Source organism: Dama dama, chromosome 23, assembly GCF_033118175.1.
Source record: "Dama dama isolate Ldn47 chromosome 23, ASM3311817v1, whole genome shotgun sequence".
NCBI lineage: Eukaryota > Metazoa > Chordata > Mammalia > Artiodactyla > Cervidae > Dama > Dama dama.
The window spans coordinates 59,922,321-59,941,951 of NC_083703.1; the positions used below are offsets into that span (position 1 = coordinate 59,922,321).

The 19,631-nt window shown below is 49.5% G+C and overlaps 1 protein-coding gene across 4 annotated transcripts; it reads left to right on the forward strand.

The window, feature by feature from the left end:
• The first annotated feature begins 650 nt into the window (after positions 1-650).
• Positions 651-19,595, forward strand: SDCBP2 (syndecan binding protein 2). 4 transcript variants are annotated; one of them, XM_061126964.1, is made up of 9 exons: positions 651-745; positions 10,479-10,551; positions 11,209-11,278; positions 11,890-11,990; positions 16,022-16,180; positions 17,031-17,206; positions 17,287-17,458; positions 18,726-18,817; positions 19,074-19,595. In XM_061126964.1, the coding sequence occupies exons 2-9, from the start codon at positions 10,498-10,500 to the stop codon at positions 19,126-19,128; spliced, it is 879 nt and encodes a 292-aa protein (XP_060982947.1). In that variant the 5' UTR covers positions 651-745; positions 10,479-10,497; the 3' UTR covers positions 19,129-19,595. The 4 variants fall into 4 exon arrangements, with proteins under 4 accessions (XP_060982947.1, XP_060982950.1, XP_060982948.1 ...); XM_061126967.1 differs by having other exon boundaries at positions 685-745; positions 11,945-11,990; XM_061126965.1 differs by having other exon boundaries at positions 692-745; positions 10,417-10,551.
• The last annotated feature ends 36 nt before the right edge of the window (positions 19,596-19,631 follow it).

A 19,631-nucleotide genomic window follows, 5' to 3' on the forward strand; every position in this document is an offset into this window, starting at 1 on the left:
ATGAGAAAAAAAGTTATAAAACATATTTCAAACTCCTCTAACTAAAACAATACTGATAAGAAAAACACACTTAATCCTTGTGTTTTTTCTTAATCACCATCTTTTTAGAACTTTGCATTTATCGTTGTGTAGTGATGTGTTACAGCAACCAAGAATACAGACTTTGTATTACAGGATGTAATACAGGATGCCTCATTGCTTCTTTAAATGACGGTGATGGCTTTCTGATCTTCCAAAGACACCTTATTTAACTGACCCTGATGATGGGCATTTGGAGATTTCTAGATTTCCCTATTATAAGAAACAAAGTGATGGGCCCTGAGACCCCACCCTACCCTACTTATTTTCTTATGACAAATCCCTAGAAGAGGAATTGCTAGGTCACAAGGTATGGCCATTTTTTAAGACCCATCAAACTGCCTTCATGTTTAGAGGAGTAGGTGACCTATCCAAGTCTGATTTCCTCAAGGTCAGGAAGTCTGGTTCATACCCCTCCCCACAGGAGCTGTGAGCCCCTAGCCCCATTTCTACATCTAGACTAAGGCCAAAGCCCTCCTCTGAACCTGGTCACCTCGGGCAGGTTGACCCAGCTGCAGGAACTTACTTGGGCCCATCCCAGGTCCGGGTGAGTCAGCTGACCAGGGAGCAGGAACCCAGCTGGGACAAGGGCCACCACTTTCCAGGGAGGGGACCAGAGTCCGTCAGCAGTGGCTGGAGAAGGACGAGCAGCAGCACCTGACTACAGGTAAGAGCCGGGCGCAGGGCCTCTCGGTGGGGGGGTCACCTCTCTTCTTTCCCTGTTTCGACCCTTCTGGGACTTCCAGGCCTATTCTTCTCAAGGTGCCTCTCTCTGGCATTGAAATGTGAACTGGGGTTTCCTCTTCTGAGCCCAGCCCTGGGCCAGGTTCAAGGATAGGTGATCTTTATCCAGACATCACTAGGGCTCCATCCAGGCTCCTTCTGACTGCCTGGGACAGTGATCACAGGGACGGGACCCACACTTTGTTCCTTGAAATGGGCCCCTGGGAACCAAAGAGCAATCTCTGCAAGGAACTGAATGCAGGCTTCAGTTTCTGTTACTTACTTCTCTGCCTGAAGCTGTTTCCATCAACAAGCTCCCTACCAAGGAAGGAGAACCTGCTGGGGGACTGGGCCAGTGGCCTGACCCAAGAACTGGTTTCCTCCTGTGGGGACTCCCACACAGTTGGGGAAACTGAATGAGGTCATGGATATAAGGAACATGTCTCCACACAGCTAGCCTCAGAAAACAGTGCTTAAGACGGGGCTGCTATGTGCTGGGCAGGCACTGCACTGGCTGTTGTACATACGGTGGTCCAAACTACTAACAACTGTACCACCATCACCTCTAGCCTGGGCTCTCTGTTCACTCGTGCTCCCTCTTCTATCTTCCAAATGAAAGTCAGACCATGTCATTCTGCTGCTCAACATTCTCCAGTGGCTGGCTCCCATCTCACAAGAGTCTATGCCAAGTCCTCAGCATGACCCACAGGCCATAAAGGATCCAGTCTCTCTCACCACCTCTCCAAGCTTCTGTCCTACTACTTCCCCTCTGAACAACTGACTTCAGTCTCATTGGTCAGACATTCCCTAAACAGAATAGGCACTCTGACCTTAGGACCACTGCAGTGGCTGTGCCCTAAGCCTCACTGCTTTTCCTCCGCCATTTAGGCCACTTGTGGCCCCCACCCCCAGCAGTGAGGCTCTTCTGGACTTCCAGGCTCTATCCTTCCCTATCACTTCCCTAACCACCTAACTACCTAACACTTGCAGAGGCACTTATTTATCCAGCTAGGTGACATTCAAAGGCAGGTTTTCTTTTGTTCCCTGCCTTATTACCGGTACTTAGAACAGTACTGGGACTTAGGTGCTAAGTGAATATACTGAATGAACAACAGCTAACGATTACTGCATGCCCTTTATTATGGTAGTACTTTCTGTACACATCTCTTCTTAAGAATCTTTTAACCTCCACAACAACTCTGTGATGCAAGTATTGTTATTCATATTACAAAGGAAGAAATGACATGCGGAAGGGACTTGTCCATGCTTGCTCTCCAGCCAGAGCACATCAGTCTGAACCCATCCTGCCTGCCTCCAAGGTCCTTGCTCACATTCTGCCTCTCCTGTGCCTGGGTTCGGAAGCATCCACACTCCTTGAAAGAAGTTCACAGTTTTTCTCCAGCAGGCAGTACAGCCTGAGAGAGGGAGGCGGGTATAAGCTGGTGGCCTAGCAACAGCCTCTTCTTTTCCAACTCACCACATCCCTGGGCTAATTTGGCCTTCCAGGAGCTATTCCTCTGACACCCTAACCCACGCTTCCCTCCCGCACACTGTCTTCTAAAGGATGGATGAGTTGTCCACAGGAACAAGTGGGTGTCCCGTAGTGTCAGCTCTTTGGAACAAAGTGTTCTCATTTCAAAGCCCAAAGATGGGGGCTGGTGACCCCTTTTCAGGCCTGCTGGTCTCTGAGAACCTGATTGCTGCTCGGTTGTGGGAGTTGCTATCACTCAGAATACAACAAAGTACAGAAGCTGAGATGGAAATTGTGGAAAATGCCGTGGGAGAAGAACATTTCTCTGGGTGAGCTAGGTTAGATGGGTTCTTTCCTTTCACAGGAGTCAATTAATTGTAGGAAATCACCAGCATCATATTGAGCAAACTCTTCCATTGTCATTACAGGAGCCAGCCTTTCCATCTGCTTCATCAGGGCACTGTTTTATCGCCCTTTCTAGGCCCAGAGTTTTTCTTCAAAGGTCTTTTTGGAACTTTTTGTCTTTCCCTTGAATCTGCTTCCATTTCAAGAAACAGTAATTGGACCTCTGCTGTGTGCCAGGGAGTGGGCACAGCACTAGGGCTTCAGAAGTGAACAACATTCCTCACCACAGAGGGAGACAGGCAAACAAATACAGAGTAGTGGACATCCAACTCAGAAAATGCAGACCTTGCTCACAGTAGGTGCTTAAAAAACAGTAGTGGATTGAAACGTGAGATTAATAGTGGAATGAGTATGAGATTCTGTGGTTTAGAAAAGGGAGATTTGCTTATCTGTGTCTGGTTGGGGGAATTTGGGGGTAAAGTGAGTTCACCAGATGAACAAAGTGGTGGGGGCAGGGGAGATGTGAATGGCATTCAAGACAGCGGGAACAGCACCTGTAAAAGCACAGAGGCAAGAACTAGCAAGTTGAGTTAGGATCAACAGGAGTCTAGAATGAATGAAATGCACGGTAAGTGCACAAGAGTGAGGTTATCAGGAGTCAGTGGAGAAGGTACCTGGAGTCAGGTCAGGGAGATTTGAATATCAAGATGAAGTCGGAGATTTTACTCTGAGGGTAGGAAATGGGTAGGCTGGAGGGCAGGAGCCAAGGCTAACTCCCAGGTTTCTGGCTCTGACCACGGGGTGCATTTGGTGGGGTCACTGTAGAAGGGCAGCAAAACTGGGAAAAATGAGTTTCAACCAGCGGGAGGTAGTAAAGACCTGGAAGGCGGCTGGACTCTTGGGTCTGTGCCTCCCATCCCTGGAGTAACATACTCCACTCTCCTCCTCTGGAACCTCCATTCTTCACAGTCCAGTCTGTGTTCCTTGGCTTCCTCCGGGAGGCCTTCCCCCTTGCTCCAGGCTTTTATCCTGCACCCCACAGACCCACCTGCCCGAATCTCTAATAACGAGCAGTGGGTCGTTTTGCTGTGGGAAGTGATCTGCCAGGCTAAGCCCAAGACCCTCACGCCGAGCGGCAGGGCCTCAGTCATTCTCGGGTGGGATCCCAGGGTGAATCTTCCTGGGGCGGAGCACCAGGACAGGAAGTCAGGGTGGGACAAGAAGCTTGGGAAGGTGACGTCTCAATGGGTGGGAAATACTCGGGGATCCAAGGTGCTTCCGAAACCTAAGGAAGCGAGGTTTCTTCCTCTTCCCTCTTCCTAAAGAGCAACAGGCAGGCCGGAGCGCAGGCGTGTCAACTTTGCCCTCCTCCCTCCCACAGCTGCCTGAGAACGGAATCCTATCAGTCAGGGGAGGGTTCAGCCGCACCCACTCTCCTTCGGGAAGCCGTTAATGGACTAACGCTCAGGGGCGTGAGGAGGTGTAGGAAGACGTTCCCATTGAAAGCGCAATTTGATCCGCGTAGCTTCCACACCGGTAAAGAGGCTATGCGGAGCCCGATAGAGCCTTTCCACCCCTTATTCTGCTGCTCTACCTGATTTTGTGTGTGTGTGTGTGGATGTGGGTGCCAGCCACGAGCGTCCGGAAAAAGCAAAAGGCCGAGGGGACGCTAGGATCCCACCGAACCAACTACCCGCAGAGGAGGCTGCCATTTTCCACTCACAACCGCGGAGCCCCCTGGGAACGCCGCGTAGTCGCGCGCAGCCCCGGATGGGTGAGACGCATGCGCTCTAGCCGCCGCAGCGCGCCCTAGCGGCCTGGCGGGAGGCTTTCCCGTAACCCATAGCAACCAGGGGAGGTCGCCTCTCTCATTCCGAGCAGAGTTCGGAGCTACGGGAGGGTCAGAATGGGAGTCTTGGAGATCTTTGATCAGCGATCGTTGGACAGATTAGGAAACAGGGCTGGGGTGAAGAACAGGCCCTAGGGACCTGTGGTGCTTTCTCCGGTCCTCCTATTCACGGAGTTGTGTGCCTGGCTGCTTCCAAAAAAAGCAGGAAATTGAGGCTGAGGGAGAGGGTAGGTTTGTAGGTTTGTCCAGAGAGTCTATTCACCCCCCACCTCTTTAGGAGGCATTGCTGTGAACAAAGCTAGTGTAGGTGATGGAATTCCAGCTGAGCTATTTCAAATCCTAAAAGGTGATGCTGTTAAAGTGCTGCACTGATATGCCAGCAAATGTGGAAAAACTCAACAATGGCCACAGGACTGAAAAAGGTCAGTTTTCATTGCAATCCCAAAGAAGGGCAATACCAAAGAATGTTCCAACTATTGCACAGTTGCACTCATTGCACATGCTAACACAGTAAGCTCAAAATCCTTCAAGCTAGGCTTCAACAGTAAGTGAACTGAGAATTTTCAGATGTACAACCTGGATTAAAAAAACGCAGAGGAATTAAAAGGCAGGGACATCACTTTGCTGACAAAGGTCCGCCTAGTCAAAGCTACGGTTTTTCCAGTAGTCATGTACAGATGTGAGAGTTGGACCATAAAGAAGGCTGAGCACTGAAGAATTGATGGTTTTGAACTGTAGTGCTAGAGAAGACTCTTGAGAGTCCCTTGGATAGCAGTGATCAAACTTGACAATCCTAAAGGAAATCAACCCTCAATATTCATTGGAAGGACTGATGCTGAAGCTGACTCCTTTGGCCACCTGATGCGAAAAGCTACTCATTGGAAAAGACCCTGATGCTAGGAAAGACTGAGGGCAAGAGGAGAAGGGGCCGGCAGAGGATGAGATGGTTGAATGGCATCATCAACTCAATGGACATGCGTTTGAGTAAACTCTGGGAGATATTGAAGGACAGGGAAGCCTGGCCTGCCGCAGTCTGTGCTAAGTCACTTCGATCATGTCCAACTCTTTGTAACCCTATGGACTGTAGCCTGCCAGGCTCCTCTGTTCTTGGGATTTCCCAGGCAAGAATACTGGAGTGGGTTGCCATTTCCTTCTTCAGTGGGTCTTCCTGACCCAGGGATTGAACCCCTGTCTCTCACGCCTCCTGCATTGGCAAGCAGGTTCTTTACCACTAGCACCACCTGGGAAGCCTTACTCTACAGTCCATGGAGTTGCAAAGAGTCAGACGTGACTGAGCGACTGAATAGCAACAAGTTGAAAAAAAACCCTAAAACAGCATGTTTCCCTGTCTGCACTGTAAAGAAGAAATGAGGGCAATGAAAGAAGTTTATAATAAAAGAAGATGCACTTCACTATGTAAAAGCTCAGACTGGGTTACACCGGATGACACTTGTACCTAACTTAAAATGAGGAAGTTTGGATTTGTGTGCTCAGATGCTCAGTCGTGTCCTTCTCTGGGATCCCATGGACTGTAGCCTGCCAGGCTCCTCTGTCCATGGGATTCCCCCGGCAAGAATACTGGAGTGGGCTGACAGTTCCTCCTCCAGGAGATATTCCCGACCCAGGGATCCAACCTGGATCGTCTGCTTGTAGGCGGATTCTTTGCCTCTAGGGCCACCTTGGATTTAATAGATAGTATTCAGCTGAATTTTGCCAAAGTTTATATTTGGCATCTTGAGTCAAAGCTTAAATGTATTTGTATACAGGCGTGGAGTGACTGTGCAGACACACACGAGTGTGCTGGTGACCTACCCGTGTTGTGGAGAATTGACAATGATTTTTCAAAATGGTGAACCAAACCAAGAATAACTTCCTCAGATAAGCTGGTGTATATATTTCTGGATGATATATTGTATATTAAAACCAGGGAGGAGAAGGAAATGGCAACCCACTCCAGTATTCTTGCCTGGAAAAGTCCATGGACAGAGGAGTCTGGCGGGCTGCAGTCCATGGGGTTACATGACTGAGCATGTGTGCACGAGGATGGAGGGAGATGGGTTGGTAGCAATAAAGTGGTAGAACTAAAAAAATAAAAATAAAACCAGGGAAAGTTTCATTGTATTTGTATATAAAACAGGTTATACACAGTTTTTTTTGTTGCTTCCATGAAGGTTTGATGGGATATTGGAAACTTGTGCGGGGCAGTTTGTTGTGATGAGCTGTTCTGTGCATTACAAAAGGTCCCGGTCACTACTCCCTGCTTCCTAAACGCTAGTAGTGTCCCCTCAGTCTTGTGACATCCAAGAAGGCCCACGCAAATTTCCAGTCTGTTTCTTGGAAAACCACTTATCTATTCAGCCAAATAGCAATTTTTGTCAGCATCTGTGTGCTGGGTGCTGTTTCAGTGGGGAGGCATAGGGTGATGAACAGGACACAGTCCCTGGCATTCTGAGTTGAAGTTCAGAATGAGGGGATACCCAGATAGTAATTGTATAATATGATAAATAACTTGACAGTAGACGCGGTACCAGTCAGTTTGGGAACACAAGAAGACCTAGCCAACTAGCCAGGGGTCCTATGGCCTGAAAAAGCCAAGCAGAGAAATCGCATTTGAGCTAAGTCTTGAAAGAGCGCTATGCAGAGAAGGGTGGTGTGCCCAGCAGAGGGATCTGCGTAACCAACAGGTCCAAGGTTGCTGGCACACAAGGGACACTCAAATAGTGTGAGTGAGTAGATGGATAATTGAATGAGATATGCATATTTCCTGGCAGGGAGCCATTCCCCACTATATTGTGAACTGCTAAAAGGCAGGGAAACACCTGCCTCTTGATTTCACCCAGATCCCTAACGTTGATTGAGACCCAGAGAAGATGGCAGTGGTGAAAGTGTCCCAGACCCGGAGGACAGGTTGTGTGATCCCAGCCTGGAAAGGATCTCCAGGAAGTGGATCTCAGATTCTGCTCGCCCAGATGGCAGCTGCTACAGATAGAAAAGCTCTGCTACTTTGGTGTTTGAAAAAGCAGGGCAGGGATGCCTCTTCTTTTCACATCTGTAGCTCATGTGTGATCCAGGGTGTTTTTGATGGGTGGTACCTTCTGAGGACTGTCCCAAGATCCAAGTCTCCTGGAGTGTGTGCACAGAAGGGAAGACCACAGGCAAAGGGGCCTCTCCCCTCAGCTGGTTTAAAGCAGGTCAGAGCCAGTCTCCCTCTCCCCATTGGACCATCCCTTTCTCCTTAAGATGGTCATTTCTGCCCCAAATACTAGGTGAGGGCAACGATCTGCAACTGCCTGTCCCCAGGAACCAAGCAGGCAGTGTGAGCCAGCTGGATGGGTACGTTGGGAAACAAGAGGTGTGTGCAACCTCATCTAAGGGCAGGCTGTGACTCCGGCCTGGCTGAGTGTTGCTTGTGTATGATTCCTGCTCTTGCATTGCCAAGTTGTTTTTTTTTTTTTTCCTTCCCATACAAGATAGAAGTGGAGAATTTTATATTTCCAGATTTTAGCGCTTTACTTTACAAGGAGAAATGTGGAAGCCCAGGCAGAATGCATTGCTTCTGGAAATATTGAGTTGATGTCCACGCTAGGGGCTAGGGGCTCCACAATAAATTAGAAAGTCCAGTTTCTGACCATTTGGAACTCCCAATAGGTAGATCAAGAGGCAACTTCGGAGCAGTGAATGATCAACAGACTAAGAACATGATTTGGGAGGGGAGGTGGGTGTGTGGGCAGGGGGAGCACACATCAAGGCAAGTTTCCTGAAGAGCCCTCTGATATGGAACTTGAAAATAATTGGAAGTTAGCCAGGTGGGGAGCAGAGGGAGTAGAAAGGTATGCCAGATAGAGGGCATAATAATACAGGCAAAGGCCTGGGGACATGAGAAAGTTCAATTAATTCAAGGATCTAAAAGTAGCTCATTGTGGCTGAAGCTGAGGGTGGGGGTTGGGAGAAAGATGTGTGGAAAGAAAGAAAGCGGGAATTAGGCAGGGGTGCAAGCAAATGTCTATTGGGACTCAGGGCCAATGAGTAAATCGGTCTTGATGTAAGGGACAACAGAGGCTGAGGGGGTCTGGGGTGCCTGGGAGTCGACTACGACTCAGATGTAGCCACTCAGCAGTGGTCCAGGGTTGCTAGAGTGTCCTGTTTTTCAGGAGCAGTGTGAAACTAGATTTTTAAATGCAGTGTCTAGAGTTCTAGACATTTAGGCTGCTAATTTTGAATGTACAAGGTCCTTGGCAAGATCAAACAACATCTGTTTGCATCTGGCCTGTGAACCACTGGTTCCAATCTCTGGAGGAATCGTAAAGGGTGTGTGGACTGGATTCTGAAAGTGGGGAGCCATTGGGTGGGGGGTGGGCTTTAAGCAGGGCCATGGCGTTCCAGACTCACACAGAAAGGACCTTTTGGCTGGAGAACAGCAGTCGAATTGACTCATTTTAGATGTTGTGGTTCCTGCAGGAGAATGCGGAGATGGAGGAGGACAATGTGGGGATGGGTGGGGAGACGGAGGAGGACAGTGTGAGGATTAGGGATGGAATATTGGGGAGATGGGGCGGATAGGCAGACTAGAAGGGATGGTGTGTGTACGGGGTCATTGGGGAGGCTTAAAGTTGATGTGTGTTAAGGCAGCAGGTGCAGAGAAAGGACAAGGAAGAGTGATGGAGGGAGATGACCTTGACCCCTGGCGATCACTCAGGGGAGATGCCCAGAGATTCTGAACCTGGTCCATGAATGTGGGCCCAGTAGAGTGAATAGAGTCCCCCTGGGTCCCCAGGAACTGCAGTTCAGGTGGGAAGACAGACTGAGGACAACTGAAGAGTCCAAGACGGGAGGCTGGTCCGAAGTCTCTGCTGAGGGCAGGGCCCTGGGTGGGAGCAGTGGTGACCTCACTGTTTGAGGAGCCAGGGCAGGAGGGTGGCGTAGGGGCTTCCAGCTGGTGAGGACTGGCTGAGCAAAGGCTGGTAGATGTGATGGAGCCAGTGTGTTAGTGGGTAAATGGAGAAGAATCCAGAAACACAAACCGCTCCTTGCTCACATATCATCTAGGGGGGAAATAAAGCTTTTCTGTGGGTAATTTCTTTCAATTTCTTTGGGTACCTTGCTCTAAGGTCCTGCTGGTTCTCTCCCCGACAGGTAAGAAGGTTTTTAGTAAATGCTTATGGTCCCCCATCATTTCTTTATCCCTCTGAACAATATTCTGCTAAGCATATAAACTCTGTTACAGTTTGTGTGCATGTTTTTTAAGAGTTTCCATTGGCCTTCATCATGATCAAGATCAATACTCGCCAGTGAAGCCAGAAATGGCAGTAGGGGCTCAAATGCCCAGAGATGGAGAGGGGTGTAGGGGGGCAGGGGAGGAATCCTAAAGTGCCTGCTGCCTTTCTGTTGTAATATGAAGTCCCCACCCACTTGACACTGGACTGAACCCCGAGTAGTTGTGGGAGGATGCTGCACAAACCCCTAACGCTGGCTGGGTATACAGCAGGTGCTCACTGTGCACCAACTGGACTGGGTTTAGGTCTTGAGTGATAAGATCTTGTAAGGCTGTCTGACCTCTGAAACAGCAGGGAAGGATATGGCCCCCCAGTCCTGCTTTACCTGGTCAGCATGTCCTGGGTGACCCCTGGGTCCAGGTTCTAAAGCCCAGAGTCGGCTGAACATGGTGCAATGGGATTTTGCAGGAGTGGAGAACATGGGCTTGGGAACCAAACAGTCTCTGGCTCAATCCCAGCTCCTCCATCTCTAAAATGGGGATAATAATACCTATTATATAACTGGTATAATATAATAATATATTATTATATAATACATAAATATATAACAATAGAATATATATTATATAATATATGACAATATATAATATATATGATATGTCATATGTATTATGTATAATAATGTAACAGTAGTGTAATAATAATAATACCCTTCCTGACATCTTTCTCATCCTGAGAGCGCTGAGTGGCACTGTCTCTGCCTCCTGTCACCCTCAGCACCCCGCTCTGTGCCCTGCAGGGTGTTCCAAAGAGCAACCATGGCCACGCTGTACCCATCTCTGGAGGACCTGAAGGTGGACCAAGCCATGCAGGTAACCTTTCAGGCTGTTAGCCCGGGTCCCCTGATGGGGCTTCGGGATTACCCGGGGATGCCTAAGGGAGGCCTGTCTTGGATCACGGTTGGAGGCCCCTGGGAGTTCCTTATTGGCCCCAAGGCACGCCGGTCCCCAGGGCAGGGCCTGCTGGGCAGAGCAGGAGTCCAGAGGCCGAGGCAGTGGGACCACAGCAGGTGGAGGAGAGGAGCAGCTGCAGGCAGGCCTGTGTCTGGTGCTCGCTCGGTCCCAGCGCTTCCTCCCTCGGGGTTCGTGCAGACCCCATGCTCTAGGGCAAGCTTCCAGGGTAAACCCCGTGGCTGTGGTGTTTGGCCTCCTCAGCCCCCAGAAGCCCTTTCCTCCTTCCATCCTGCATGAGGTCTTAGTGGGTTTTGAGAACTAGGGGCTTTTTGACTGACAATTACCTTGGCTGCCGCAGGTAGTAAACGAGTTGTGACATTCCGTGGGTTGCGGGCCCCTGGGAGAACCTCCTTCCTGAGGCATGGAGGTGTGCGAAGCCACATTTATTGAAGGGTTGGATACCCGCTCAGGCCACGAGCATACCTATTGCCCTGACCCCCAACCTCAGGGAGCCCCAAGCTCCAACGGCTCTGGAGTTCTGACCACAGCTGACTGGCACTCCCCTTCCATCCCCAGGCCCAGGCCAGAGCCGTACCCAGGGTGCCTGCCCTGCCAGCATGGGGAAAAGGGAACTCCCAGCCTCCAGGTGAGTGATGCAGATGGGGTGCTTCCTGCCGAGAGTGACTTCTGCTGGCCATTTCCGAGAGCCTGCCTCTTGCCTGCCACCGAGCCATGGGCACTGTGTACAGTTGTCCCCTCTACTTTGAGGGGGACACTGAAAAGCTGTGACCTTGTGAGGGCCCCGATAGCCCTGACTTAGGGCCACCAAGGAGACCAGGATGTATGCGGTGGCCCTGGAGCTTCTCTGGCCATCTTGACTCTGGTCCTGTGGTAGCAAACTTGAGCTCAGGCCCAGCTCCTCTCCTCCTCACCATGCAGTTTCCCAGAGCTGCCTCTGCGTCGGCTGGTGCCAAACAAAGTCAACTGAGCTGAACACCAAAGTGATCCGTGAGGGACTCTGTGTCCCAGGCTGCTCCTGGGGAAAGCAGACCACCTGAGGGGAGGACCCACGTTGCCAGCGAGTGTTCCCTGGGCTGCAGAGCCATCTCAAGAATATACTGCATTCTTGGGAGTAAACAGCATCACGAGCCCTTTTATTTCTTAACAAAGATGCGTGACCCCTTGGGACCAGGCAGGTGTGGCTAAGCTCATGGCCAGAGTAACATTTTTCTTTTCTCCCCCTTCCCTTCCCATCAGTTTTGTACCCTAACCTGGCAGAATTGGAAAACTATATGGGTCTTTCCCTCTCCAGCCAAGAAGTCCAGCAGAGCCTGCCTCAGACTCCAGAAGGTGCCAGTGTAGGTATTTTTCTCTTGCCTGATGCGGGCCCTCCTTCCTTGGTCTTGCCGTTTAAACAGACTTGAATCTCCTCTCTCTCTAGCATCCCTGAGGCTCTGTTTCTTGATGACACGTTTCATTTTGAACCTTCATGAGAAGTGCTGTGGGGTTTCATGGTTTCCTGCAGGCCTTGGGGCTAGAGGGCCATTGCCTGCCCTTTGACCTCTGATGTGCTGATCCGAGCCTGCTGGATGAGAAGGGAGGACGCTAAACCTGGCCTGAGCCCGGGTGCTTCTAATGAGGGGCTGCCTGTGACTTGCAAGCGACTGCATAGTTAGGCAGAGTCTGTGAGGACGAGCTTGTCAGCCCCCAGTCCCCAAATGAAATAAAAATCCTTGATTCTTATTCTCCATGGCTTCAGGGAGAAAAAAAAAAAACAAAACAAAACCATAACATAGAAATATTCACTCCTGAAAATGTATTCACTTATAGAATCAGTCCCAAACTGTCTCCCCATCAGCTTCAACATTCCTGGTTGGTCCACTGTGCTGGTCCAGTGCAAATAGATTGCAAAGTGCAAATACAAATCTTGGTAAGACTGCGGGATTTCATGAGATTGATGGAAGTGATGATGAGAGCTGCCACACTGACAAATGGGGATTTTACAGGAGATATCAACAAGGATGAGGACATGTGGGATTCTGAGCAAAGCTGGTGACACCCTGGAGTGTTTCTCCAAAATGACACCCTTGACAGTCACGTAGGGAAGCACACACAGGAAGCAAAGTAGGTCGCATTGTCCAATTTTAATCCATTGATTGATCTCTCTTTGGTCAATACCCTAGACAACCTACATTTGATAAAAAAATAAAATATGACAGATAGTGCACTTTCATAATTAAAATTTTTATTTATTTTTAGTTTAAGTAATCGGAGATTCAATCAGGAAGTTGCCAAAACAGAGAAGTCCTTTGTACTCTTCACCCAGTTTCCCCAATGGTTCCATTTTATGTAACTATACTATAACGTCAAAACCAGGCATTTTACATTGGTACAATGTGTGTCTAAGGTTCTGCGTCCTTTTATCACCTGCAGCCACCAGCACATTCAAGATCTAGCACTACATCATCACCACAAAAGTCTGTCTTATGCTGCCCCTTTATAATCATGCCCAGCCTCCCCTTCAGCATCCTCAGCCCCTTGGCAATCACTAGTGTGTTTTTGTCCCTATAATTTGATCATTTCAGAAGATTATGTAAGTGAAATCACATGGTGTTTGACCTTTTCAGATGGGCTCTTTCAGCATCGTGCCCTGGAGATCCTTCAGGCTGTCGCCTGTTCCAACAGTTCATTCCTTTTTATTGCAGGATTGCGTTCCATGGAGTAGCTATAGCTCAGTTTGTTTAACCTCTTGAGGGACATTTTGGTTGTTTCCAGTTTTTGTCTATTATAAACTAAGATATTACAGATGTTTGTGTACAGATTTTTGTACAGACATAAGTGTTTGTTTCTCTGGGATAAACGCCCAGGAGTGCAATTCCTAAGTAGTGTAATACTTGTATGGCTAATTTTCTTAGAAAGAAAGTGCCAAACAATTTTCAGAGCGGCTGTATTATTTTATTTTCCTGCCAACAATGCATGAGTGTTTTGTTGGCACATCCTTGCCAGCATTTGATATTATCACTATTTTAAATTTTACTCATGTGGGTGTGTAGCAATGTCTTATTGTGGTTTTCATTTGCACTTTCCTAATGGCTAGTGATGTTGAACATCTTTTCATGTGCTTATTTATCAGCCATATATTCTTTATGATAAAATGTTTATTCACATATTTTGCTCATTTTCTAAATGGATTTTTTTTAAAGTCAACTTTTGAGCCCTTATTCTAATGTCCTTTGTCATTTGATTTGTAAATATTTTCTCCCACTGTGTAACTTCTCCTTTCATTGTATTAAAAGAGTTTATTGCAGAACAAAAAGTTTTCAATTTTGATAAGGTCCAATTTATTGATTTTTTTTCTTTGTGGATCATGCCTTGGTATCCTAAGAAACTTCACTGAGCTCTAGGTTCTGAAAAAATTTCCCTTTTACTTCTAAAACTCTTATAGTTTTTGTTTAAATTTATGATTGAACTTGAGTTAATCTTTGCATCAGGCATGAGGTCACGATTCATATTTTGCCTATGGATGTTCAGTTGCTCCCAGGCCATTTGTTGAAAAGACTCTTCTGTCTCCACTGAATTGTTCTCACACCTCTGTTAAGAAGCAGTTGCCCCTACTTGTGTGAGGCTATTTCTGGATATTCTCTCTTCTGCTCCAAAGGTCTGTCTCTCCCCAACATCACCCTATTTTGGTTACTGTAGCTATATAGAAAGTCCGGAAATTTGGCAGAGTGATTTCTCCTGTTTTTTTCTTTTTGTCAGAATAGTTTTAGCTATTCTAGTTCCTTTGTGTTCTCAATGTAAAGTTTAGATTAACCTTGCCTGTATCTATAAAACATAGAGACTGTGATAGGAAATGTATTAACTATGTATATCAACTTGCAGACAGTTGACAGCTTCACCTAGTTTTTCTGATCCATCAATACAAAATATCTCTTTGTTTATTTAAACCCTTGATCAGGCTTCCCTGATAGCTCAGTTGGTAAAGAATCCACCTGCAATGCAGGAGACCCCGGGTTGATTCCTGGGTCAGGAAGATCCACTGGAGAAGGGATAGGCTACCCATTCCAGGATTTTTGGGCTTCCCTTGTGGCTCAGCTGGTAAGGAATCTGCCTGCAATGCGGGAGACCTGGGATCAATCCCTGGGTTGGGAAGATCCCCTGGAGAAAGGAAAGGCTACCCACTCCAGTATTCTGGCCTAGAGAATTCATCCATGGGGTCTCAAGGAGCCGGACATGGCTGACTGAGTGACTTTCACTTTCAAACTCACAATACATTAAAAACAACAGTAATGAGTACTCAAAATTTCTCTTTTTAATAACTTAACTATTTTCTACTAATATCTATCCTACTGAGGTTATTTCAGTTTATTTTATCTAAAGGTAGAAATATCATATGATGATGTGATGGGAATTCCATGGACTGTATATTCCATGGGGTCGCAAAGAGTCGGACACGACTGAGTGACTTTCATTTCACTTCACTTCTTTCATCTCCTTTATCAGTGTTTTGTCTTTTCCAGCGTACAATTCCTGTATATGTTTTATTAGCTCCACACCCAAGTATTTCTTTCTTTTTTTTTTTGAGTGATTGTAAGTGGTATTGTATTTTTAATTTCAGTTTCCATGTATTCATTGTTAGTATCTAGAAGTACAATTGATTTTTTTGGTATGCATTGGTCTTGTGTCCTGTGACCTTGTTGAACTCACTTATGAGTTCTAGGAGTTTATCTGTAGATTCTTTGCACTTTTCTAGTAAAGCATCATCTCATCTGAAAATAGGGACCATTTTATGTTTTCTTTTTTGATCTATATGTCTTTTATTTCCTTTCTTTGCCTTATTGATCTGGCTAGTTCTTCCATTACTGTATTTAACAGTAGTGGTGGGAGTGGACATCTTTGCCTTGTTCCAGATCTTTTGGGGGTGGGTTAGTATTCACTCATCTTGATACTTCTGACATAATTTTTTTCAAGGCAGAAATCAACTTGAGCTCCTTACCCCCCTCATTGTTCACTATTTTCTGTGAATCTTTTTATTTTTAAGTGGATTTTAAAAGGTTCTTCTGACACCAAGTTGTCTTGGAAAATGAGGACCCTTTTTCTATAATACACACCTGTCTTCCCGTCTCTATTTTCCAGGGCTGTGTTTTGGGAGGGGGGCGAGGGGGGGGTGGACTTTGACGCCCCCTAGTGGCTTCATGGCGCCATGTGTCCTCTTGCGCGCAGGAGGGAAGTGCGTGGTCTGCGGTGGGCTGTGGCTCAGGGTCCACCCCCTTCTCTTTTCCCAATCCCCGCTCCCACGCCTGGGCCTTTTTTTTTTTTTTTCCGCCTGGGCCCTTGAGGCACGAGGCCCCACGGCGCCGGCTGACCTTTGCTCCCCTGTGGTCTGCAGGCAGCGGTCTCGGGCCCCTCGCCGGGCCAGGTGGTGGCGCCGGTGTCCGGGAACAGCCTAGGCGCACTGCGTGCGGAGATCAAGCCTGGGGTGCGTGAGATCCACCTATGCAAGGACGAGCGTGGCAAGACGGGGCTGCGGCTGCAGGCCATCGACAAGGTGGGGCTGGGGTCGGGCGGGAGAGGAGGGTAGGGGCCCCGCGGAACGCAGAGGGAGAGCTCGCCCGCGGCCGGGCTGCCTGCGCTCCCCCATGTGCCTCCGGGGTTCTGGCCACATCGCCCACCAGCGGGAGGTGGTGGACCACAGTCAGGAAGGTGCTGCGCCGGGCGGAAGCCAAGGCCCACCTGAGCCCTAGGCAGGCTCGTCCTCTCCATCCCCTCCCATAAGGCACTAGGGCTTGCTCTAGGTTGTGCCAGGGACCCTCCTCTTGCCCCTCCTGGGACTTCATGCCTCCTTGCTCCTCACTCACAGGGATCTGGCTTCTGGGAGGCTTTCTGCAAACAGTGGAAGGCGAGGGTTGTGGGGGTGTTGGCTCAGATGCCAGTGTGAGAGGCCTTGTAGTCTGGTGACTGGGGATGCAGCCACTAGTTGGAATTCCTGAAAGTGTTAGTTGCTCAGTCATGTCCAACTCTTTGCGACCTCATGTACTGTAGCCCGCCAGGCTCCTCTGTCTATGAAATTGTCTAGGCAAGAATACTGGAGTGGGTAGCCACGCCCTTCTCCAGGAGATCTTCCCAACCCAGGGACTGACCGAGTCTCCTGCATTGCAGGCAGATTTTTTATCATCTGAGTAACCGGGAAAACTCCTGAATTCCTGACTCTGTTGCTTCCTAGCTGTGTGGCCCGTTTCCTTACCAGGAAAATGGGTACCCTGTATGTTACTGTACAGAGTTATAGCCCCAGGGCCCAGTAGGCTCTGAGAAGATCAAGAGGCAAACAGCAGCCCAGGAGGAGGCACCTGGGCTCAGGGTGGGCTGGGGGAACTGACTGCGGGGCTCACCTCCTTCAGGGGCTCTTCGTGCAGCTGGTCCAGGCCAACACCCCTGCGTCCTTGGTGGGGCTGCGCTTTGGGGACCAGATTCTGCAGATTGATGGATGCGACTGTGCTGGGTGGAGCACGGACAAAGCCCACCAGGTGGTGAAGAAGGCATCGGCCGAGAAGATCGTCATAGTCGTTCGGGACAGGTGAGCACCCGGGTCCCAGGAGCCTGTCTGTCTGCCCTTGGTTATGCCCCAGGCCCAGCTCACTGTCCCCTCCCTGCCAGGCCGTTCCAGCGGACCATCACCATGCACAAGGACAGCACAGGCCATGTCGGCTTCGTCATCAAGAAGGGGAAGATCATCTCTTTGGTCAAAGGGAGTTCTGCAGCCCGTAATGGGCTCCTCACCAACCACTATGTGTGTGAGGTGAATGGGCAAAATGTCATCGGGCTGAAGGTAAGTAAGGCGGAGCGTGGCTCCATCCCAGGGCCTCAGGGGCTGGGAGATCGAGAGGTGGTGGGAAGGTTCGTGTCTGTGGGTGGCTGCTGCCCTCACCCCAGCTTCAGTCCTCATCCTGAGGCTGCAGCAGGGATTCAGTGAGACAAAGGTACGAGAGCTCTGAGGACGGTGCAGACACTAAGTGCTCAGTAAATACTCACTGTTGTTACTTACGCATGAAGGCCAGAGGTGCGATGACAGGTGGTGGTGGTGGGACAGGGTGGGTGCCTTCAGGGAATGGACCCCAGAGGAGGATGAGTCACATGGCTTCTGGTCCCTGGACAAGTGAGAGTGGTTTATCCTGACTGATGCCACCAGGACTGAGAGTGGTTCTTAATGCCCGTTGTGATTTAGAGTAAGGGTCCCCCCTCCTTGGGCATCCAGGGCTTTGGGGCTCGCAGGCAGGTGGAGGTGGCTTGGGGGGGATGCCATCTCACCCCACAGATGACAGTCTTGGCTCCACTGCTCCTCCCTCATAAGGGCCATCTCCAGGTCACTCTTGTCACACATCTTCTCCCCTGTGCTTGATGGTCTAGTCCCATCTAGCACATCTCCCGTTGATCCTGGCACATCTAGGAAAGCACACAGCCTGGTCGGAGATCTGTGTAAAGGTCACGGTCTCCGAGTAAGGGCCAGAGGCTCGTCTCGTGGCCTTAGCGTTCGTGGCATACTCTTTGTAGGTGCTTTTCGTGTCTTGTTCTCCCCACAATCTGAATGGCTTCTGTAGGCCTTTCTTTTTACTGGTCAACAAGATATAAGAGGAAGAAGTACCCCGCGGGCTCAGCTCAGGCCGACAGGAGCCCAGAGAAGAGGGTGGGTGGGTGCCTACTGTCCCCCCTTTTCCCCCCACTGCAGCGTGGTTCTCTTTCTGCTTTGGGGTAAGAATCCCAGTGTCACTGGGGCCTGGGAGACGGCACACACGTGTGCTTGGTGGGATTCCCAGGGCTCTTTGGGGGAAGTCATGTCTGTGAGGCCAGTTTGGTGTCAGGCCCACACAGGTCCTCGAGGTGAGGGTAGGAGAGGTGAGTCCATTTTACTGAGAGAGCCTCAGATGGGAGGCCCACATTCTTGCTTGAGCTGGGGCCCTGCCACCCTCACTCAAGGGGCAGCCTATTCCCTACCGTCATTGTCAGTGGTGGACTCCAGCAGGGCCACGCTGACCACTTCACAGAGGTGCCTCAGAGTTGCCCCTGGTCCCCAAGGTGACCACTCACCTCTTTAACAGGACAAAGAAGTCACAGAGATTCTGGCCACCGCCGGGAATGTCATCACCCTGACCATCATCCCCACCGCCATCTACGAGCACATGGTCAGAAAGTAAGGCTGCCCTCCTCCCGACGCCCCCCTCACCTTCCTCCCTTCCCTTCCCCCGCCCGCCCCCCTCACCTCCCCACCTCCTGGCCACCGGCTTCCTCTCCTCTTCTGCAGAGCCTCCGCTCTCCTCCCCTCGCTTCCCTTCACGGGAGCCAGGGGCTTCTGGTAACTTGGGGTGAGGCAAGGGAGGCACAGGTTTTTGGGGGCAGGGGGAGAAGGTGTTGCCAGTTTTGGCGACTGTCGTTGTTACTGTATCAAGGTTGTCCCCGACCCTGCTCCACCACACCATGGACCACTCCATCCCTGACGTCTGAGGCCACGGGACAGCAGCTCAGCCCTGTCAGCCTCCTGCCGGAAAGGGAATGTCCCTGCCTGCGGAGGCGCGCTGTCTGGGGGCGGGGCCGTCTCAAGGGGGCGGGGTCTTCTCAAGGGGGCGTGTTCAGGGCGGGGCGACATGGCATCCTGTGCGCCTGTCATTTACATACACTGGCCTTGTTGGAGTCTCAGCCACTCAACAGGGCCCACAGGCAGCCATTCTCTGTGCTGATTTAAATGCTCCGCACGTCGTCAGGCCGGCTAAACACTTCCTAAAGTTGCAACTGGGTCCCTTTCAAATTTTTGCCTCTACCAGTAAAACAGTTCCATGTTTTGAGAACACAAATACATTTTTTTTTTTTTTTGTAAGAATTGTTTCTTTTTCCTTTACTTGTTCTTTGTCACAAACTGTATAGAGTTATAACCCTTCACTGTCTTTTGAATAAAGATTTGATTTTAAATAAAATCCCTTCCTCAAAAGTAATTGAAATTCCAGAATCCT